This window comes from Dunckerocampus dactyliophorus, chromosome 17, assembly GCF_027744805.1.
Source record: "Dunckerocampus dactyliophorus isolate RoL2022-P2 chromosome 17, RoL_Ddac_1.1, whole genome shotgun sequence".
In the NCBI taxonomy this organism is placed as follows: Eukaryota; Metazoa; Chordata; class Actinopteri; order Syngnathiformes; family Syngnathidae; genus Dunckerocampus; species Dunckerocampus dactyliophorus.
The window spans coordinates 23,930,701-23,952,414 of NC_072835.1; the positions used below are offsets into that span (position 1 = coordinate 23,930,701).

Below are 21,714 nucleotides of genomic sequence, written 5' to 3' on the forward strand. Positions count from 1 at the left end.
GTGCGTCTTTGGCATGTATTAATTGGTACCGATACATTATGAGGGCAGTGGATACTGAATGGATACTCCTGTGATGTGTCGATACCACGGTCCTGACCATCGGTTTATCACGCTGGGATCAATCCTATACGGCTACTGCCCTTGGTATCGGCACTGTCGTTATTTGGCTCGATCCGCCCAAGCTTTCCAGCTGCCGCGGGTCTACCTGTCGAGGTGAAGCCGCCACAAGGCGCCACTCCCGCGGTCGTCGTCGCCGCTGCGGTTGTTTTTCTCTACCTTAGCACTCAGCCATGGCGGTTTGGAATGCTTGTCTGCTTCTTCTCCTTCTTTGTTGTCTACACACATGCTCGTGCGACGACACGGGTGAGTGTCTTTTATTGACCTTCGTGGACGGAACGACGTCAGCCGCTTAAAATGAAAAGACAAGTTGTGTCTGAAGTTACGTTAGAGTAGCATGAGTATCTGTTCGTAATGTTTGATTACAGTGTTTCATGTGAAAGTGTGGAGCATTTCATCGCGGGAATCAGTGCAGTGGTGGTAAAAGTGCTGTCACATGACCAGAAGTAGTATCTGCTGTGTGTTTGCGTACTGAACGTCTGCACAAGTAGCAGAAGCGATAAATCGATATATAAAGTCATTTGGTGGTCTTAGTGGCCGCTGCCACTGTCGTGTGACGTCACTTGACCGCATCTCCGCACAGTCGGGATATGACATCGATTTCCGCGTCGTTGACGTTCCCTTGTCAATAAGTCAGAAATCCCACTTTTAGGGAACGCGTCCCCAGGTTTGTTGTTCACGCCGCCTATGGTTGGCGTGGCTGATAGACGCAAATGTGTTCATTGGTGCATGGGGCAGTTGCGACTGAGCCCTGTGAACTCTGCCTAGCAACAAGTGTAAGCGCAAATGCATTCAACTGCGTGATGTTACGCCATATTTCTTAAAATTGTACCTTTTTAAAAAAAAAAAATAAAAATGTTATTTCTGTTTGACAACCTGCTGATGACCTCCCTCAGAATCTCTGCGAGGCTGGACCGGCACCGAGACCAACATGGGTCTTTGGGTGAGCAACCAGGTCCGGTCTGCTCTGAGCAGCGGGCTGACCACCGTCTTCCTTCCCGTGGTCTACATTGTGGTGTTCGTGGTGGGCCTGCCGGCCAACGCCATGGCCATCTGGGTGTTCCTGTTCCGCACCAAGAAGAAGCACCCGTCGTCCATCTACATGGCCAACCTGGCACTGGCCGACCTGCTCTTCGTCATCTGGGTCCCGCTGAAGATAGCGTACCACTTCAATGGCAACAACTGGATCTACGGCGAGGGCCTGTGCAGGGTTCTGGTGGCCTTCTTCTACGGGAACATGTACTGCTCCATGGCGTTCATCGCCTGCATCAGCGTGCAGCGCTACTGGGCCGTGGTCCACCCGCTGGCCCAACGGCGGCGGGAGAACTGCATGGCCTGCGCCGTCTGCACGAGTATCTGGGCGGTGGTGTGGCTCCTCACCGTCCCGCTCTACCTGTACGACCAGCAGGTGCAAATCGCCCAGCCCAACATCGTCACCTGCCATGACACCACTCGCCCGGGCCAGAAGAAGATGGCGGCAGGCTACTTCCTGACCATGTGCACCGTGGGCTTCGTGGTACCCGCCGTGGTGTGTGTGGTCTCCTACGTGCTCATGCTGCGGACGCTCCGCAGCAGCATGGCGGACCCGACCGTCGGCAAGCAGCGGCGCAAGGCGGTGGTGCTGATCGTCACCGTTCTGCTGATGTTCCTGGTGTGTTTCACGCCCAGCAACGTCATGCTGCTGGTGCACTACGTGCTGCTGCTGAATGAGGCCGAGAACAACCTGTACGGCTTCTACATCACCACGCTGTGCCTGGCCAGCCTCAACAGCTGCATCGACCCCTTCGTCTACTACTACATCTCCGACGACTTCCGCCAGCACGTCAAGAACACCTTCCTGTGCCGCAGCGAGCGCACCGTGGAGCGCATGAGGGTGTCCTTCAGCGCACTCAAGTTCTCCAAGAAGCATAACACATACACGTCCGATTCCGGGGGCAACACGGGGAGCACGGAGTGTTAGTATTAGCGCTGTTAGCATGTTGTTCACTCTCTGCAGTTACTGCTTTTAATGTGTGTGTGTGTGTGTGTGTGTGTGTGTGTGTGTGTGTGTGTGTGTGTGTATGCAAAGTTTACTTCACAGTACTGCAACTTTTGTCAATGGACCTTTTACGTGTTCTTTATTTTGTTTTTAATTTTTGTGGTTTTAAGTGTCCAGTGGCGTGGAATGAATCGGGTGTTTGCACCCCTTAACTGATCAACCTGGAGAATTCGTCCACTATTGAGCCTTGAAGGTCACCGTATTTCTCATTTGCATACGGTAGCATATGTAAAAAGCCACATTTTTTATGTTATTAAAGTACTTTTCATGTAATTTCATGTGTTTTAGGGTGAATGGCCACACATGGTCGCCACGTGCATTTTATGCATTCATTTCCTTTTGATTGTTTTGCTAAATCACCACAAGATTAGGTACACCTGCACAAGCTAATGAGATCCAAATACAAGAGTTGACAAATATAATAATTTCCACTTTATTACTCTTCACTATAGGTGTTAATTTAACAGTATGCTATTGTGGTTGTAGTTTGCAGTGGTGCACTCTTTCTAATACTTGTATTTAGCACGCAGCTAAATAAGCTAACAAAAAATATTAGCAAGTAGATGATAAATACAAGAGTTGTGACTTGAGAAATATAATAGTCACTTTTTTATTCTGCACTACGGGTATTTAACAGTATGTGGTGTACTGTTTCTAATACTTGTATTTAGCACGTACTTAAATAAGCTAACAAGAAAATATTAGCATGTCGATAAAGTGCGCACATAAACTCAACAAACGGCTAAAATTGTGTAGGAATGGCGCGTAACTAAGTGTATATGTCATATTGTGGCCTTAAGTGAACATTTTGATGATTTTATTTTTTAATGATTAAACCCCTTCGTGAGCATCACCGCTGACGTCATCAAATCGAAGACCGGCTCGGCGGCTTGCGGATGACGTCACCACGCCCAGGTTGGTAAGTAGGTAGTCTCGGGGAGTGGCCTTTTTTTTTTTTTACCGGTGAGGGAGGAGGAGGACGCGTTGGCGGATGTTTAAGTTGTTTCAGGGCGCGGACGCAGACAGGAGAGAGCGAGCTAGCTAGCTTAGACGGAGCCAAGTAAGAATGGACCCTGCCCGCATTTGGACCCTTCTGGTCGTCTTGTGTCACTTTTGGGTCGCGGATGGCGCAGGTAAGATCCGGTTTTGTCTCTTCCCGAGGAAAAGAAATGACTGTGTTGTCATCGGCGTTGGTGTTCATTTGTGACCGAGTTTGGCGCTCAAATCTCGGCATCCCTCTCCTTCAGTCCGGCCTGTTGGCAAATGTTGTGGTTGGAGGCTGGTCTAATTTAACCAACATTCAAGTGAAGTCAGTAATAAAGTAGTGACCGCCAACCACGCTGTGTTGACAGTTCCGTTGCTGTATAAACAAGCAGATGAGCTACTTAAAATTAAGTTTTAATCACTTGAAAAGCTTTAAATGTGTTTTTTTTTTCAAGCTGTTTTTTTTTTGTTATTTATTAAGAAGTAGATTCTCTGTTAAAGCGAACCGGCCTAAATTAAACTACTAAACGGGACCTACTCAGCTCTACTCCCTAATTGCTAGGTGCACTACTAATGACTAACTTTACACCAGAATTCAAACTTTTGAGGCCATACAGCAAGAAATCACCCCCAAAAAACCCACATAAATGTTAGCTTAGCCTGTGCCTTAATCTTGACACCACGTAGTACCTACTCAGCTCTATTCACTAATTGTGCTTTTCCATTGGCTAAAGCTTTTCAGGCCATCCAGCTAGAAGTAACAACAACAACAAACACCACATACATGTTAGCTTAGCCTGATCTCTCCACACTATGCACTACCTACTTTTGTACTGGCGAAAGCAGGTACTACGAGGTACTTCTTGGCACAATTGGTACTTCTGAAGCTATACAACTAAAGGGGGAAAAACCCAAAACACAACACACATGCTCATCGCCTCCATTTTGCTGCCCTCAGTCTCCTTGGCAGTAAAGATTTCAACTCTTTGATTAAGGAAATACAAGGGAGACACTTTGTCCTCCATTGCTGCTTGGTTTTGGCAGTTTCCCTGCGGTACTGCTTTGAATTGTAAAGCGAGTGGAGGGAACGTGAGCCGCTTAGGTTACCAAATATGGTTCCTTCTTCATGACAGGTTCAGCATGCACGTACGTGGATGAAGAACTGTATTGATGCTTCCCCACTTTGCTTTTTATTGCTGCCCAGGAAAAGGACGTGGCTTCATTGGGGTTAAAGATCCCCAAAACTCGGACCTGGTGGTCGTGAAGGGGGTCGTGGCGGAGACCCTGCAAAGCGGGCTGACCACCGTCTTCCTGCCAGTGGTCTACATCGTGGTGTTCGTGGTGGGCCTGCCCACCAACGCCATGGCAATATGGGTGTTCCTGTTCCGCACCAAGAAGAAGCACCCGTCGTCCATCTACATGGCCAACCTGGCGCTGGCCGACCTACTCTTCGTCATCTGGACGCCACTGAAGATCGCCTACCACTTCAATGGTAACAACTGGATCTACGGCGAGCCGCTGTGCAAGGTGATGGTGGCCTTCTTCTATGGGAACATGTACTGCTCCATCATCTTCATCGCCTGCCTCAGCGTGCAGCGCTACTGGGTGGTGACCCACCCGCTGTCCCAGCAGAGGAAGAACAACAAGGTGGCCATCGGAGTCTGCGTAGCCGTCTGGGTCTTCATCTGGCTCAGCACCACGCCGCTCTACCTCTATCAGCACACGGCCCGGCTACGAGAGCCCGCCATCACCACCTGCCACGACGTCAACATCATCGAGGCCCCGCTGGACCCCTTCCCGTCAGTGCAGCTGCCTTACTTTTACTTCATCTGCATGGGCCTGGTGGTGTTCCTGGTACCGTGCGTGGTCATCGTGGTGGCCTACATCCTGCTCCTGCGAGCCCTGGGCAGGAACATGGAGGACAGCACGGCGGCTAAGAACCGCAGACGGGCGGTGGTTCTGATCCTCACTGTGCTGTTCACTTTCTTGCTGTGCTTCATTCCGAGCAACATCATGCTGGTGGTGCACTACTCGCTGCTGAAGGACGGCGTGGAGAACAACGGCTACGGCTTCTACGTGACCACGCTGTGCCTCGCCAGCCTCAACAGCGTGCTGGACCCGTTCATCTACTACTTTGTGTCTGAGGACTTCCGCAACCACGTGAAGAACACGCTGCTGTGTAGGAGCAGCCGGACTGTGGAGCGCATGAGGGTCTCCTTCAGCTCCATGAAGTACTCCAGGAAGAGCAAGTCCTACGTGTCGGAGTCGGGGAACACACAGAGCAGCTCTTGCTAGCCGGCGGAGCAAGTGGACGGCGCTCGTGCGAGGATCACGCCGGTCGGTCTGGCTACGACCGGGATACCCGCAAATGTCACGGAAGCAAAGATTTTAGGCCAAATGGACACGGGTGTTTTGAAAAATGCAGATTAGACTTTTGGAGAACACTTGTGGAGGTTTTAGTGTGAACACGTGGAAATCTTTTTGGCTCGTCTTTTTTTCCATCCATCCATCTTCTATGCCGCTTATCCTCACTGTAGCTGGAGCCTATCCCACCTGACTTCGGGTGAGAGGCGGGGTGCACCCGGAGGCACGTACAGACAACCAATCATTCACACCCATGGAGTCCGTGCAGGCCGGGATGGACTTCAGCGTTGTGACCATGGAGGAGGAGAGAGTGGAACTTGTAACCTTATTTTCCGCTTTAGTGTTCCATTCGTGTGCAGATGGAACGTTTCTAGTGTGTATGTTTTGGTAAATAAATGCTAAAAGGTTTCTGTGATACCCCTTTTCGTGTTCGCTGGAGTGACTCACTGGGTTTGACTCACGGAGCTTCTGGCTGGCCCGCATGGAAATGACAGGAATTCGCGGAATGCTGCTTCCCAGTGTCATCTGGGACTTCTCAAAGTCACGTTTTAAAGAAGTAGTGTCCAAAGTTGCGGCCTGGGAGCCCATTTACGGACCGCAGCTCATCTTCTTTTGGCCCTCAGCAATTTGTAAAAATAAATGGATTCCTTCTTTAGGTATTTTGTAAGGTGTTACGCTAATTTGCTCCGTGGCCTGTAACACAAAGCCAAGATGCTTTGTTCAGCCAGCTAGCGTTATAGCATCTTCAATGCCCACAGGACTGCAATCTACTTGCGGCAGGGGTGGATTGCGTCATTCCCTAATTTTAATAATTGAATGCCACCTTTTTAGTGAGCAAAAACCATGAAAAGCAAAACCAACATGTTTAGAAATACTTCACGTTGCTTCTGTTTGTGTCACAAGTAAGACTGAGCCGCCTGTGAGTGCTTTTAGATGCGGGGGTGTCCAAAGTCCCCACCACTGTTTTTTCTTTGTCGCCTTCTTAAAAATACAGTTAAACCAAAAAAACATTTAAAAAAAACAGTAATTTTTACAAACATGAACTTTGAATTTAATTTAATTTGTAATGAATAATTTACAAATAAACATTTGCAAGCATTTAAGAATAAAGACCAAATAAAGTTGAAATCTAAAAAAAAAAAAAAAATCAAATATACTGTAGTTGCAAGTTGGGGGAAATTAGGTTGTGAGAAAATTATATTATTACACAAAGTCCAAATATTAGGAGTCATATGAAAACATAACATGTACACGAGCAGGTTGAAATATTTACTTTTTAAAAAAAAAAAAATTGAAAAACGGCAGCGAAAAAGTGTCAATTAAGGAGAAAAGTTCCACATGAATACGCATGGGCACCGATGACACAAAGCTGAGGGGCAGCCTGTTCTCTTTTGCTTTCTGTTTCCTAAATATAAGAAGTGTGGCCCCTCAATCTTTGGGTTTTTCAGTATGTGGCCCTCAGTTTTAGACAAGTCTAGAGTGGCTAATCCCTTCTGCTACATCTTCTTCTTCTCTGGCAGTCTCATTACCGTGTGTTTATGGTAATGACACCCTACGGTCTCATTACCGTGTACAGTCTCATTACCGTGTGTTTATGGTAATGACACCCTACGGTCTCATTACCGTGTACAGTCTCATTACCGTGTGTTTATGGTAATGACACCCTACGGTCTCATTACCGTGGGTTTATGAGCGTGGGTAAATGGGTAATGCCACATTTGTTTGTCGTCAGCCCCTCCCCTAGCATTCTTCTATTTTTCCGCATGCAGCCCTCACTGGAACAAGCTTGGACACCCCCCGGTCTACTTGGAGATAAGGCACACAGAAGACCCCGCCCACAGAACCATCCCCCGCCCCCCCGGCTGCTTTGAAGAGGTGAATGATTGCCGCTGAGTGTCGTGTTGCCTTTTTGTTGCCGAGTCCTCTTTTTCTTTTTTGTGTTAAACGTTAGCCACGCAAACCAAAGCAAACATTGCAGCTAGCATGTTTGCGATACCACAGCAACAAGGACCTTTCCCGGTGCCGCTTGGTGGCTTGTTAGTCTTATTATTGCTCAGTGTCTGCGATATTGGCTGATACAGTACGAGTGTATGAGGTTCAAGTTTACAGGTATCTAATCAGGTTAAAACATTTTGTAAAAAGACATTTTTGAAAATATTCCATTTTGAATCCTACTTTGCGGAAGCTCACTCTTCGCGGTCGAGTCTGGAACCAATGACCCGCCATGAACGAGGACGACTGTATCGTATCATCACATGTTCTTCTGTTCTTCCCAAATCCTCAGTCATTTGCGCTCCAACATTCCCATTGAAAAATGAAGGGAAGATTGATACCAAGTTCCGCATTTCTCAAACAATTCCAAGATCAAGATGAACACGTTCAGCACATCGGGACTGTTTTCCACATCATGGGACCACGGGTTTTTCCAAAAAAAATACAAATGTTGAATATAGCCTATTACCACTTCCACAGGGAATGAGAGGGAAAAAAAACACTTTCTTTCACTTGATCTCAGCGATGGTATGCTCACCTCAGCCATTGCATGGCGGCCAGTCCGCATGTTGTTTTCTACGCTCGTCATATCACGAGAGACAAACCCCCCAAAGAACGAAGTATCACATTTTGGAAAATGAGGTTACGTTAGCAGAATCAAGTCATCCTATCATGAGGCAAAAGCTGTCACTTTGAGAATAAATTCATAATATTCTGAGGAAAAAAAACATTTCAATAAAGGGAAATATGAGTCGTAGTATTATGAGAGACAAAGCAAAAAGTAGCACGTTGGGCAAAAGTGATGCTGACAAACCTTGGACTGTCGTAAGAGTGCTGGTGGGGGTTTTTGAAAGCACAACAGTGCAGATGAAACTAAAGTTATGCAAGACAGCGTGAGTGCTCACTTGCATGTAAACTTAGATCAGTTACTCATTAACACTTGTTTTTATGATCATCTTCCGTACAGACTTGGGAAAAAATGATGAGGCAGCCTTCTTTCTTCAGTTTCTTGTTTGTTTGAACACCTGACGCAACTGAAGGTACCTTTTGTTCGGACAAATATAACAATGACAACAAAAATAGCTCATAAGAGCTCAATCTTTTGGCAGTACAATGCTATAGCTACTCATGGAAGACAAAGAAAAGCATGGAAGTTTCTAGATATCAGTTCCACTCTCAGCTCTATTGGTTATTATGGTTCTATTTGTCCAAACGTGCCTTCAAAAGGATCCATGAACTGAAGAAACAAGGCTGCTCTCATCATTTTTTCCACGACTGTATTCTCTAAATCACACCAGAAATGGATTTGTAACCATTTTAAATGGTTAGTCCTAGCCTACAAGTATTTTGCACGCCCATTTTTTAAAAATTGTATCTTTTATTGAATCAGGGACCTGACTCACGGGGGTTTGTTCCAAAGCCAAGCGATGTGGTCATGCTGTGGAATAACAACGTACATTCAGCATTATTGTTCATGCTTTGATGAGCTGTTTTTAGAACCCTATCACAGAACAACACAAGTAACAAAAGATGATTATTTTTTTTAAAAAAAGGGTTCAAGATCAGATCAGCAAGACTATAAAAAATATCAGATAGGAGGATTGAAAGCCAAACAATGTGGATCGGGACATCCCTATTTGTTTTATTTTGTTTAGTTTCTCATATTACAACTTAAAATAGACTTTTTTTGTTTAATATTTCAACTTTATGCTGCTAAAATGACACGAGTGTTCTTCAGAATATTACATCGTAAAGTGACAACTTTTTCTTGTTTACATGACAACTTTAAGACTTTGTTCTTGTTGAATCACTGCAGATTCTTCTATTTTTTTGTTGTTTATTTTTCCATGTATTTTATTTAGAACGCACTGCAGGCACACAAAAAAACAGCTGCGGGCCGCAAATGCGCCCTCACCCCCACCCCCCACCCCCGCGCGCTGCACTTTGGAGTAAACCACCTAAAATCACTTTGGAGTAAACCAACTAAAATCACGCAAAACTCCTCACAGCACCTGACAGACACGTGATGTGGACTACAAACGTACCATTTTTGTCATGCTAGTTGATCTCCGTTAGTATTTCAATTTGGCCGGGAGGCATGCAGACACACGCTTTTACATGCAGCTTTGTGTGCGGGTTTGTTGTTAAACGCATGAAAGCTGCTCGCCCAAACCCTTATTTTGTATTTACCTTCAAAACAAGGTTTCCGACTAGCGCATGGTGCGTTTAAAGAAAAGGGGATGTGTGGTGACTTCTGTATACAGTATGTACCTTTCATGTTGCTGTGTGTGTGTGTTGCAACAGGCGCTATATGCACTGCGCTTCTCATCAATGCAAACAGTCGTTTAACCGCAGGCTTCACGTGCGTGCTGGGGCGCCAGTCACCACTGTTGCATGTTTGACACGTGCAGGAGTTCCTCTGCTACAAGCTTGCGCTCTCCTGCTTCCTATTTCTGCTGGCAGTGAAGGTAAAGTTTGTGAAGAAAGAACGTCGACGGCCCTGAGACGTGTGGATTGCTGTGACAACGCGGATGTCGATTTGCCCGAGGCGCACAAATGCAACACCACTAAAATAAACATGACCCCGTTGCAACAGCAGAGTCACTCGTAAACCACAAAACACGACAAACCGGTTCCAGCCCTTTCTGTCCACGGTAGAGAGCGACAGGGCGGGGCTAAGTTAGGACTCCTGTCTTCATTTCCGATCAGGTTCTGGGTAACATTTAGGCTGGTATCGGCGATACCGATCCGACACAAATCCGCCTAACGTGGCTGGTAAATTTGAAAAAGTATTTCAAATCACAGCATAGAAGAATCAACACATCGTCGTCATTTATGGATTTTTTTTCAACGCGCCCTGCCATGAATCATCCATCCATTTTCCTCTGCTTATCTGGGCAGCAGTCTCAGTAGGGAAGTGGACTTCCTGGTCCCCGGCCACCTCCTCCAGCTCCACCAGGAGGGCACCAAGGCTTTCCCCGGCCACTGTGGGACATAATCCCTCCAGCGTGTCCGAGGTCTGCCGCGGGGCCTCACCAGGGGGGCATCCGGACGAGATGCCCGAGCCACCCCAACTGGCTCCTCTCCATGTGAAGGAGCAGCAGCTCCTCCCCCCATCTGCTGGGGTGACAGGATTCATCAACTTTGCTTAAATGTGTTTGTAATTATGTTCTACATTCTTCCATTTTTCAACACCAGCAGGAAATTCGCCAAAATGATATTTATTGTTGATGGCGGCAGCCATGACAATCCAGCTGCTGCGCTTCAGTCTCATTTCCGGATACCGATAACGATTACGTTCTGTTCAGGGGTGTCCAAAGTCTTCAGTCTTTCACAGATCATATCAATGCGGTGGACACCAATATCAAATTTACTCGCGAGGACGCTAAAGAGAACCAACTAGCCTTCTTAGACTGCAAGGTAATTATAGGAGAGGACAGACAGCTACTTCCAGAGGTCTTTAGAAAGGCCACACACACTGACCAATACCTGCTTTTTCAATCAAACCATCCTACAACATAAACTAGGGGTTGTTAGGACCCTCCAACATAGAGCGGAACAAATACCAACTAGTGCTGAGGGAAGGAAAAAGAAGACACAAAATGTCCAGAGAGCGCTCTCAACCTGTGGGTACCCGCGGTGGGCTTTTAACAAATGTCAAAAGAAGAGAGTAGGGAAAGAAACCCAAAAGCCCACAGAAGCAAAAAGGAGAGGAGTGGTAGTCCCTTATGTAGCGGGGGTCTCCGAAAAACTCCAGAGGATCTTATGGCTACACAAAATTCCTACCTATTTCAAACCAGTAAATACCCTGAGACAAAAATGAGTGCATCCTAAAGACAAGGCTCCAAACCAAAAACAGAGCAATGTGGTCTATTCCATCCACTGTAAAGATGAGGAATGCAAAGAGCACTACATTGGAGAAACTAAGCAAATGCTCCAAAAAAGGCTTTATCAACATCGCAGGGACAATTCTAGTGGTCCTCAATCAGCAGTACATCTACACTTTAAAGCAACCAATCACTCTTTTGAGGACAGCGAGGTAAAGATTTGGCCAAAGAAAACAGATGGTTTGAAAGAGGAGTAAAGGAAGCTATTTTTGTCAAACAACAGAACCCATCATTGAATCGGAATGGTGGTTTGAGGTTTAATTTGGACCCTGTGTTCAGCAGGTTACTGAGACCAAAACCCACAGCTCTTAGTCTTGCAAATGAGGTGGAGCCAGGGTCGAGCCAGAACAATAGATGCTAACGAGCCAGTATCAGAGTCGTTCATACCCAACTACAGGGATCTACACTTCCCTTTGATCGAAGGTGCTAATGGCAGGAGAGGATTAGACCACAACTCCTCCCAGGCTTAGTGTAAGGAACCAATAGGAGGAGGGTGTTGGCACACCAATTCCGCCCACTCTTACTGTATTTAAGGCCTAGGCTACCAGCACTTGTTAGTTCGCTGACGAAGCTCTTCAGATGAGGAGCGAAATGACCGACACCTTCTTCACAGAAGTACAGATGACGTCTCAAGAAGCCTTTCCCTCGATGGACAACTCCTGTACGACTGAGAGCCTACACAGACCCTTTTTACAAGAGTAAAAAATACATCAAACATCAAAGTGGCCCCCCGCTGCTTTTGATTTTCAGTATGTGGCCCTCGGACGAAAAAGTTTGGACACCTTTGTTCTAGCGAGGGTCACCACCCAAGCCAAAGGTTTGGACACGCACGATGCACGCCCACGGTCCCAAGCCCATGAAATTCCACTAAGTAACCCTGGCGAGGAACACCTGTGAAGTGAAAACCATTTCAGGTGACTGCCTCGAAGACATCAAGGCTTTGTGGCACGATCTCAACACACCCAATAATGAGACACGACGGACACATTTAGACTTATTTCACAGTACATTAGTGCATGTGTGTAAATGGCCATGAAAATAAAGACGTTTGGCTGGTAGCGTAGATCCTTTATTTACCTCCAAGAGAAACGCACATCTCCAGCAGCTCTGCAAAAGATGAACTCAGTCATGTACAAGCACAACACAAACAAGGCAAGAGAGGAGAGATAAATAAATACATTCTCAAGGCCGATGTGGTACCAATAGCCTTTTAAAGTGTACATGTGTTGTTTGTGCACACGTGGAGGTAAGAAGGACTGGAAGAAACCAGGATGTGACCTGCAAGTGGACCTGGTGAAGTATGATGGCGCTACGACTAGCACATTGCTACTACCAGGAGAACCAGGATAGAGGGGGAGGAGCCACCCGCTGTAGCCCAGCAAGGTGCACTGTATTCGGGCACATGCTCCGAGCAGCCAGAGAGCTCTCTGGCAACCCTTTTGCACTTTTCAAACACTGCAGCACTGGCGTTTCGGGTGGCTCATGAGGTTTTTTTGTTGTTTTTTTTTTCCTCTCATCGCGGAGCATTTGGCACAACGTCCTTCCTCTGAAAGTGAACGTTCGCTCACAAGTGAGCTCAGGGAAGTTACGACAGGCCGGTGATTGATTTGTTAGTCGCACAGTACGGGTAATCTTGCCTAATTGGAGCCTTTTTTGAAATGATCGATTCCTGGAGCTACTTTTCATGTCGTTGGGTTTATTGGTATGACGTCGTTATTCCGGGAACAAATCAAAGGCAAAACCACCAAATCATCCATCCATCCATTTTCTATGCTGCTTCTCCTCATTAGGGTCGCGGGGCATGCTGGAGCCTATCCCAGCTGACTTGGGGCGACAGGCAGGGTACACCCTGGACCTCGAAACAAACGCTGCAGGTGTGAGAATGCCGACGCCATACGTAGCACATTTAGACGCCAGCGCTTTAGCCAATATCTTTTTTGTTGCTGTTTTTGTAACGGGAGTCTGTTCGTCCTCCGACAGATTAGTATTGCAGGCCACGTGTGGCAGCCGGGGCGCTGCTAAAAGGCCGCCATTCATCGGCAGGGAGGGAGGCGACGAGGAAGGAGAACGTGCGAGCGAGCGTGGCTGAGATCACAGAACCCGGCAACACCCCCTGAGAGTCATTCAGTGAACTGACACAGCTGTCAAGTAAGTGCGTTTATTTTTCTCTGTTTGTGGAAATGAAGACCTGAGAGCTCCGACACGTTATTGAAAACTGCAAAACGATCCAAAGCAAATAACAGCCCTTAAACCATTACTTCCTTATTGTTTGACATTTCAGAATAAAAGAACAGGGCAAAGTTCTTCAAATCTCCTTGCTCGCGTTCTCCTGGTCCTGCTCGTTGTGTCCCAAGGGAGCCAGCACTGTGTGTGTGCCCCCCAGCCGGTCCCAGTGGGAGAAGAAGGGGGCAAAGTTGGTGGCGGGGCGCTGGTGATGGGCGTCGTGCTTGGGGGCGCCCCCCCAGAGGCCAAAGGGCACCAGGTTGTGCATGGACCACGGGAAGTCGTAGCCGCAGTGGTCCTCGGTGGACACGTAGACGTTGAAGACCATGAAGCCCCACGTGGTGAGGCAGTGGCACCGCAGCAGCACTGGGTCCACCGTGGCCCAGAAGCCCACGCTGAAGAGCTCCCAGCCGGACAAGTACTGGGTGACCAGGCTGAAGGGCTGGTGGTATTGGTGGTGCACGGCGTGGAAGGTGCGGTACAGCCAAGGAACGCGGTGGTGCAGCAGGTGCCACAGGTAATACTGGAAGTCGAAGACCACCATGCAGCCCAGGATGCCCAGGAAGAACTCCCAGAGGGTGGGGGCGTGGCGGGGAAGCGGCGTGGGCGGCCTCCACAGCCACTGTCCCACAGCAGCGGGGAAGATGTAGAGCAGGTGATTGTAGACGGTGACCACCAGGGTGGTCCAGATGTTGGGCCGGGTGACGGGTCTGTCCGGGTGCAGCCTGTAGCGGTTGATGCGGGGCCAAGTGGGCGCCAGCAGGTCCAGTGAGGTGTAGATGCCCACCAGGAAGAAGTAGGTGGAGACAGAGAGCACCACGGGGAACAGCGGGCTCCTCAGGAGGTCGTGGTGGTTCTGGCGGAGGTAATCCCAGGCCGGCTGCAGGACCAAGCTCCTAGGGGGGCCCTCTGTCACGTTCATCCTGGGGGGAAAAAAAGGAGAATTCTTTGAGGGGGAAAAAAAAGGAAAGCTCCAATCATAAAGCGACGGTGCGTGCGTATGTTGTGCCAAATTGGACAGCCGAACTGTTTTAAGCTTTTATGTACGTTCAAGCCCCACCTCCAAGCTAGCCCCCTCACGCCACCCACCCTCCACGCTGGAAAAAAAGAGGGCCCTGTGTAAAGACCCCTTTTTCATGGGCACAAGGATGGCAGCCAGCACTCGGGAGACGGGCCCACAGGGAGCGCCTGAAGCCAGGAAACTAACCTTCACGTGCACGTTGTTGCATTTCATCTCATTTGAAGGCTTTCAAAGACATTTAGAAAAATAAGTAGTTCATGCTGCAGGCGCCGCGTGGGGGCTAATTAATCACACTGACGCTGTCAAACTTCAATAGCTCTTCCTCTTGGCTTGACTTTTCTTTCGCTCAAACATTTTGTCCTCGCTGGACTAACGGAAGCCGAGCCGCCTCCGCCGTCGCCGCAGGCGCATGTCAACAATGTCCCACAGGACATGGTGGCGCTAAATGAGCAAAGCTAACTTGACCGCCTTAAATGTGTCTTGCTTTTAGTGAGAAAATGAATACATGCAGGAGGTCATGTGAAGTACGGGAGCTCAGGAGGTGGAGCAGAAACCGGAAACTTGGCGCTTGGATCCTCCACCCAGGCACTGGCCAAGGCACTTCGCCCGTGCTGCCCACACTGGTGTGAGGTCGCAGGCATGGATTGGCAGCCACGTTTCCACCACTGTACACCAGGGCAGCTGTGTCTACAGATGTAGACTACCACTACCAGTGTGTGCATGCTAAGCATCTTCAAGTTTTATTGTCTTCACGGGTGGCAGAATTTACTTTTTGCACTGTTGGATCTTAAGGAGGTTGCAAGCAGAGCTTCAGCAGAATAAACTAGCTTTGATTGCAGGGGTGTCCAAAGTGTGGCCCGCGGCTGTGATTTTTTTTTTTTTTATGGGTTGAAAAATATATTAAAAATTAAAAATTTAACCAGAAAACTTCAAACAAAAAAACAACTACAGCAGCAAAAGTGGGAAAATCAATCAAAAGTCCAAATACTAAGAAGAGTTGTAATCTAGCAAGGATTAAAAAAACCATCATTTCACAAGAATAAAGTCATAGTGGGAGGAAAAATGTCATTTTAGGAGCATGAAGTTAAAATATTAAAGAAAAAAGTCTTTTTTTAAAGTCAAAAACAGTTGTCAAAAACATGGAAGTGGGACAAAAGGGCAGTTTATTGCACAGAAGCGTGAAAGTGGTTGGTTGGTTGGTTGGTTGGTTGGTTGAAATTATTTCGAACACGCATATGTCCGAAAAGGAGTAGGAAGAAGCAGAGCTTATTTAATCCTACCCCCTCTTCGTAGCACATCAATTGCTAATACATGTGTGTACATACAAACACGTGCATACATATATATACACCTACATCTGCACCTACACAAGTACGCACATTTTTACATATACAGTATACAGGTACACAAATGATTTAAAAAAAAGTTTTTTGTTTTTTTTTTCCCTTTCTCCATTTTTTCCTCCTTCTCCTTTCCTTTTCCCTTTCTATTTATCCTGTCCTTCCTCTCCTGTTGATATCCACATCGTCTTTAGTGTTGCACTGCTAGTGACGCTGGGTTTGTATACAAGAGTTCCTTTTATTAATTGTGTCGAGGTTATTGCTGTGGAATGTAGTCCTTCTCGTTGTATTGGTCTGTCTTGTAGGCTGTTTCCTCCATCATCCTTATTGTCATAGTAATATGATCTTTAATATGCATCCAGATCACTGATATCTTGGACAACAAGCACTCTTGCGACTCCTGGACTTCCGTTTAGTTTGATGTAGATTTTCCCGTTAGTGCTCCAAGTGTTTTGAATCTTTCCTTGCTTCCTCAGGTCTCGTGCTTTCCTGGCGATGTCGGAATTGCGTTTTGTGAGATGCTCATTCATGTAGACGTTGGTGCCTCTTAGCTTCTTTCCCTGTTTCAGCAGTGCTGTTTTGGATTCCCTGTTGGTGAACTTAATGATGACAGGTGTGGTGTTGTTCCTGCCATGGAGTGGGACGCACGTGTCAATACTGTTTACTGTTTACTTCAAGTGTAGGAAGTTAGCAATCTGCTGCTTTATTAAATGAACATCTCTTGACTTGGGTGTGATTTGGAGCCCTGTGAGGACCACATCATTCATTCGTGCCATCTGATCCACCTCGTCAATGAAGTTTTTAATTTGCTCCTTGATATTCTCTTTTGCTTCTTTCTCTTCCTCAAGGGTGGTGCGAAAGTCAGCATTGTCCTTCAATAGTGCCTTGATATCATCCTGTAGAATGTTGATATCATTGCATAGTGCTCTATTTTCTTCCCTGGGGTCTTTAGCGTCCTTAAGATCAGTACATGAGGTGGCTTCCATATGGTTTATAGCCTCCTTGAGAGCAGTGCACAAGGCAGCGTTATCTTCCAATAATGCCCTGATATCATCCTGCAGAACCCTAACATCCTTGCAAAATGCTGTATTTTCTTTACGGTTTATCACTTCCTGAAGAGCAGAGCGCAAGGCAGCATTGTCATTCAACAGTTCTTTAATGTCGTCCTGCAGAGCCTTGATATCTTCCATAGGGTATTTAACCTCCTTAAGAGCAGCGCTCAGGTCTGCAGTTTCATCTTGCAACTTCATGACCTCTTTTCTTAGTTTTTTGATAGACTTGTTCTGTGCTCTATTTTCTTCCATAATGTTTGCGATTGACTTACTCTGTACTCTATTTTCTGCCATAATGTTTGTGATACCATTCCTTATCACTGCATTTGAAGCTGAATGTTTCTCTGCCATTGAATGCAGTTTCTCAATAGCTTGCATTATTTGTGGTAGAGTGATCTCTCTACCCTCAAGGAACTCCTTGGCAGCCTTCATAAACTCCAGGTATCCTGCAAAAAGGACGTCTGTTTTTATGTCCCCGTCAGAGCCTGAATCATTTTCCTCTTCGAGTTCAGAGCCAGTATCATTTTCCTTTGTGTTTGACATTGTTGCTAAGCAACCTCTTTGAACTTAGCAGTTCGCTAATTAGCTAGACTTGCTAGCAGGTATCAATGCTTGTATCTGTATCTCTCGACTTTCCAAGTTAAAGGAATTCAGATGGGGGATTCAGCCATCAGCACTGATCCTGTGCTCATGAAGTGTAGTCAGGAAGCACCAAAATAGTTAAAATTTCCAGTATCATCAACAGAGCTCCTGCCATACACGTCCTTCCCCGTCAAGGAAAAGAAAAAAAAAAAAAAAAAAAAAGTGAAACTGGCTGGGACAAGTGAAATTGGCTGTTCATCAGCTAATCAAAAGCCTTTCAAAGGCAACATTTTGGTGAAGATCTGGATTGAATGTGGTTTAGTGTCAGATGCTTTCTCTCTTTGTAACGCGGATTGTAACGTCTTTAAACATCCTGAGGCTCAAGGAACAAAAAACGTTACTCCCTCCGGCGGCCGCCAGAGGGCAGTGGATCTGCACACAGTGTCCCTGCAAGCTGTCACTTGCTGACGTCTCACACGAGGCCTGGGAGAGCAAGAAGTCCCACATCAAAACTGCAGCCGATCAACACTGGAACCCCCCCACTCCTTCCGAGGCATCTGGAGGAAGCACGAGAGGTCCTCCACGGCTCGCGGATGTGATCGCACACGAGCTGAAACACATCTGAGATCAGTGTTACGCCGACGATGCTACACAGAGGAGAGGAAATGAAAAGAATTGTGGCCAGAGTGAGACGCGGGGGGGTAGCTGGGACCGCGGGGGTTGGCTACTGTGTGATGTATTGATGCTACTCTCAAGAGACTTTCAGTTCATCTGCTTGCTCATAAATGGAAACTTGTTGAGTGGAAGAAGGCTTGCAGGCGCACCTGAACGTCCTACGCGGGAGGGGGGGGTGTTCCTGCGTGGACCGAAAATGATGAAAGGATGAAAGCGGGAAAGCGGGGCCTTTGCTAAAAAATAAAGCTGACAAAAAACCTGGGAGGATTGTGACACGCTGGCAGGCAAACAGGAACAAGTCCCTGCACGTTGACCTCCTTCGCCCTTTAGTCTCCTTGCTGTCATCAACGTGCACATCCTGTTGTTGCACAGCATTCCTAAGCGTGGTTTTGGTTTGTTTGCTTGGCGAGTTGAAGGAGGAGGAAGAAGCCCTTCTTCACGTTTCCTGGCCATCATTAATTCACAGCGTAACTTCTGTTGCACGTTGACCGTTGCTGACGTCACCACAGCCTGAGCATGAAAGCATCCTTGCGTGTCCCTCAGCATTCACGCCACCGTGTTGGCGCTCGTTTCTCAGCATCGCCACAATGTTGGTGTCTCCGCATTCCCGCAACCCGAGGATGACACGTTGGCGGCGTGAATTCACACCACCCGCGTCCGTGCTCGCCACCATCGAGAGCGGCGGCGTGCAGTCTCGCGGGGCGCGTGGAAACGCCGGAAGGATTCAAACGAGACACGCGGGCGGCAAAATGCGACATGTGCTTGAAGGCGTGCGGGCTGGAGACCTTGATGAGCCCCCCCGGGGGTGGCAGGGTCACATCAGCACATGTTTTGTTTTTCATTGAGCCTGGAAAGGAAGGCGGTTTCCATTGGCGCCTTTCCTGGGGGATTAATTAGCCCGGCGCTCACTTCCTGACAAACAAGCTGCCTTGCGCCATCACACCTGACCACCTCTCCTCACAGGTAGGACCTTCCTCCTCGTGCTCTTGCAACCGGTTTTTCGCTCTTCTTTCGCCTTCGCCGTTGTGATCTGGTGGCCCGGCAGGATGCCGAGCCAGCTGGAGGGCGCCATGGACGCGCTGATAGCGGTCTTCTACAACTACTCGGGCCACGACGGGGACAAGTACAAGCTGAACAAGGGCGAGCTCAAGCAGCTGCTGCACAGCGAGCTCACCGACTTCCTGACGGTAAAGGCCGACTTTCACCTCACGCTGTCTTCTCTGTGGTCATGTTGTTGGTTTGGCAGCTGGTTTGGTGTTTGCGCCTGCCTGCCTCTCCTTCTGTGGATCTGCTCATCTTTTCCTATGAAGCTTCTGAGAACTGAGCATCACCACCAGTGGTGTTTTGTTGAAGATGTAGTGGGTCTCTGGAGGTCTCTGGGAGGTCTCCGGGAGGTCTCATGAGGTCTCTGGAGGTCTCAGGAGGTTTCTGGAGGTCTCTGGGAGGTCTCTGGAGATCTCTGGGAGGTCTCCGGGAGATCTCTGGAGGTCTCTGGGAGGTCTCAGGAGGTCTCTGGGAGGTCTCAGGAGGTCTCTGGAGATCTCTGGGAGGTCTCTCTTTTCAAACGCCGCGGTGCTGGCTCGTCAGGTGGCTGATAAGGTTTTTCGTTTTTCACTCCGTGGGTTTTTTTTACACTAGTCACGGAGCATTTAGTGTTCTTGTCAGTCGTCCTCGGAAAGTGAATGTTTGTTCACAAGTGAGCTCAGGGGACGTTACGACAGGCAGGAGGAGCACTTGGAGGTTTGAGAGGAGTGGACCAGGTCTCAGGCTGAAACGTTTATTGCATTTTAACAAATAGAATCAAAGTTTCACAAATCCCAAAGTGTGGCTTCATGAACCCCTGGGGGCTCTAGATGAATCCCCTCCAGACTTGAGAGGTCTAGGTGTCGTGGTTTTGGAAGTGGACCAGGTCTAATATGGATTAGAGGCAGACACGTGCCTTTATTGGATTTTCACAAATAGCATAAAGGCTTCACAAATCCCAAACTGTGTTTTTATGGCCCTCTGAGGTCCGTAGATGATTCCAGTCCAGTTCTGACACGTTTTTTGAACAGCACCAAGTCTAATCTGGACCAGGGCCTAAATGTGCTTTTGTGATTCTATTTTCACGACTGGAATAAAGTTGAACAAACACCGTAGTGCGAGTCAGCTGGAGGCTGACATGTCTGACCTCAGCGTCACAAAGAAGAGAGCATCACACTGCTCATTACGTCCATTCCACCTTAACTTTCCCTGAAGTTCAGCGTTGTCCAAAGAAAAGGAAGTGAAAATGAACATCAGAAAAATCTCAGAGGGGAGAAACGGCAGCGCTTTTGGTCCTGAGCGCCTGCCTGTCACGACCTTTATTGCACCTCAAACATCATCAGTGACAATAAGATGATGGCTGTCACGTCAAAGGCAACGCGAAATAGAATCCCACGTTCTCCAAGAAAGCCTCCTTTGACCTTGTTGTGGAAATACATGCAAGCAACAACATGATACACAGTTTGGATGATACATAGTTGGCATTTTCAGTGTTTTTACAAATATTCTAAATGTAACATTGAAAAGTGTAAAATAGAAAAGCTGAGATACATTTCCCTTTTCTGTTTGTGTTTTTCTGAATGCTTTTGAGCGGGAAGTAACACAAGCAAGGAGCAAAAGTCAAGTTGAGAGCTGCTACTCATTTTTAACAGCGCATGCATGTGCTCTGTGGGGAAATGAGCGGAAGGCAGAATGAGGCAGATTCTCCAACAACGCTTCTCCATTGTTTTTGTGTTTCCGTTGGCGATGCTTTAACCTGCGTTGTCTTCCAGTCCCAGAAGGACCCGCTGCTCGTGGAGAAGATAATGAACGATCTGGACTCCAACAAAGACAACGAGGTGGACTTCAACGAGTTTGTGGTGCTGGTGGCGGCACTCACCGTGGCCTGCAACGACTTCTTTCAGGAGCAGAAGAAGAAAAGCAAGTAGACGTTCAGCTGGAAATGAATTTGTGAACACATGCTGTTAGCGCTAGAAAGCTCGTGTCCCAAAAGTCAGTTCAGCATCCTTGTCAATAAATTTGATGCGGTTTCCTGTCATCGAGTCTTTTTGTCTTTTTTCTTGTCCAACAAATGGGCGGTCCTCAAGGTGTCGTCATGTGATGGGATGTTTGTGGGAAACATTGGTTGTCCCCTGAGAGCTTGCATTGTCAGGGTGGAGTCCAAGAGGAGGAACAGTCGTCCCCTGTCAAGTTGCAAGCGTGGAATCCTGGAAAAACGTATTTCCGTTGTGAGCTACTGTTTTGTGACAGCGACGCCAGGCTGCGTTCCTGGGGGGCACTGGCTCGCGTGGAGGAGAAAGGAACCACTCGAAAAGCAACTAAGCGAACTAAAAGTCTGAAGCGAGCGCGTGTGAACCTCACCTCCACGTCGGCTGACATTTCGATGAACGTGCGAACGTGGATGATTGAAGATGAT

At 47.6% G+C, this 21,714-nt stretch overlaps 4 protein-coding genes across 4 annotated transcripts; 3 read left to right on the top strand and 1 right to left on the bottom strand.

Moving 5' to 3' along the window:
• The first annotated feature begins 202 nt into the window (after positions 1 to 202).
• On the top strand, positions 203 to 2,408 carry LOC129170087 (proteinase-activated receptor 2-like). The gene is made up of 2 exons (XM_054757274.1): positions 203 to 363; positions 1,014 to 2,408. Exons 1-2 carry the CDS (start codon positions 291 to 293, stop codon positions 2,075 to 2,077), a joined length of 1,137 nt encoding a protein of 378 aa, XP_054613249.1. The 5' UTR covers positions 203 to 290; the 3' UTR covers positions 2,078 to 2,408.
• Positions 2,409 to 3,129: 721 nt separating this feature from the next.
• Positions 3,130 to 7,235, top strand: f2rl1.2 (coagulation factor II (thrombin) receptor-like 1, tandem duplicate 2). Its single transcript, XM_054757253.1, has 2 exons — positions 3,130 to 3,288; positions 4,344 to 7,235. The coding sequence occupies exons 1-2, from the start codon at positions 3,222 to 3,224 to the stop codon at positions 5,432 to 5,434; spliced, it is 1,158 nt and encodes a 385-aa protein (XP_054613228.1). The 5' UTR covers positions 3,130 to 3,221; the 3' UTR covers positions 5,435 to 7,235.
• Positions 7,236 to 13,632: 6,397 nt separating this feature from the next.
• On the bottom strand, positions 13,633 to 15,267 carry ch25hl2 (cholesterol 25-hydroxylase like 2). Its single transcript, XM_054757781.1, has 2 exons — positions 15,155 to 15,267; positions 13,633 to 14,528 (listed from the first exon to the last, which is right to left on the bottom strand). The coding sequence occupies exons 1-2, from the start codon at positions 15,265 to 15,267 to the stop codon at positions 13,688 to 13,690; spliced, it is 954 nt and encodes a 317-aa protein (XP_054613756.1). The 3' UTR covers positions 13,633 to 13,687.
• A 2,429-nt stretch (positions 15,268 to 17,696) lies between these two features.
• Positions 17,697 to 21,327, top strand: s100z (S100 calcium binding protein Z). Its single transcript, XM_054756947.1, has 2 exons — positions 17,697 to 19,462; positions 21,071 to 21,327. Exons 1-2 carry the CDS (start codon positions 19,322 to 19,324, stop codon positions 21,224 to 21,226), a joined length of 297 nt encoding a protein of 98 aa, XP_054612922.1. The 5' UTR covers positions 17,697 to 19,321; the 3' UTR covers positions 21,227 to 21,327.
• Positions 21,328 to 21,714: the final 387 nt, after the last annotated feature.

What these genes read in the sequence shown, in the direction of transcription:
- f2rl1.2 (XM_054757253.1), top strand. Translation starts at nt 3,222, where the DNA reads ATGGACCCTGCCCGCATTTGGACCCTTCTGGTCGTCTTGTGTCACTTT. An exon ending in TTGGGTCGCGGATGGCGCAG is followed by an intron (nt 3,289 to 4,343) that starts GTAAGATCCGGT and finishes ATTGCTGCCCAG; the next exon opens with GAAAAGGACGTGGCTTCATT.
- s100z (XM_054756947.1), top strand. Translation starts at nt 19,322, where the DNA reads ATGCCGAGCCAGCTGGAGGGCGCCATGGACGCGCTGATAGCGGTCTTC. An exon ending in AGCTCACCGACTTCCTGACG is followed by an intron (nt 19,463 to 21,070) that starts GTAAAGGCCGAC and finishes GTTGTCTTCCAG; the next exon opens with TCCCAGAAGGACCCGCTGCT.
- LOC129170087 (XM_054757274.1), top strand. Translation starts at nt 291, where the DNA reads ATGGCGGTTTGGAATGCTTGTCTGCTTCTTCTCCTTCTTTGTTGTCTA. An exon ending in ATGCTCGTGCGACGACACGG is followed by an intron (nt 364 to 1,013) that starts GTGAGTGTCTTT and finishes GACCTCCCTCAG; the next exon opens with AATCTCTGCGAGGCTGGACC.
- ch25hl2 (XM_054757781.1), bottom strand. Translation starts at nt 15,267, where the DNA reads ATGCCTGCGACCTCACACCAGTGTGGGCAGCACGGGCGAAGTGCCTTG. An exon ending in GCTCCACCTCCTGAGCTCCC is followed by an intron (nt 14,529 to 15,154) that starts GTACTTCACATG and finishes TTTTCCCCCCAG; the next exon opens with GATGAACGTGACAGAGGGCC.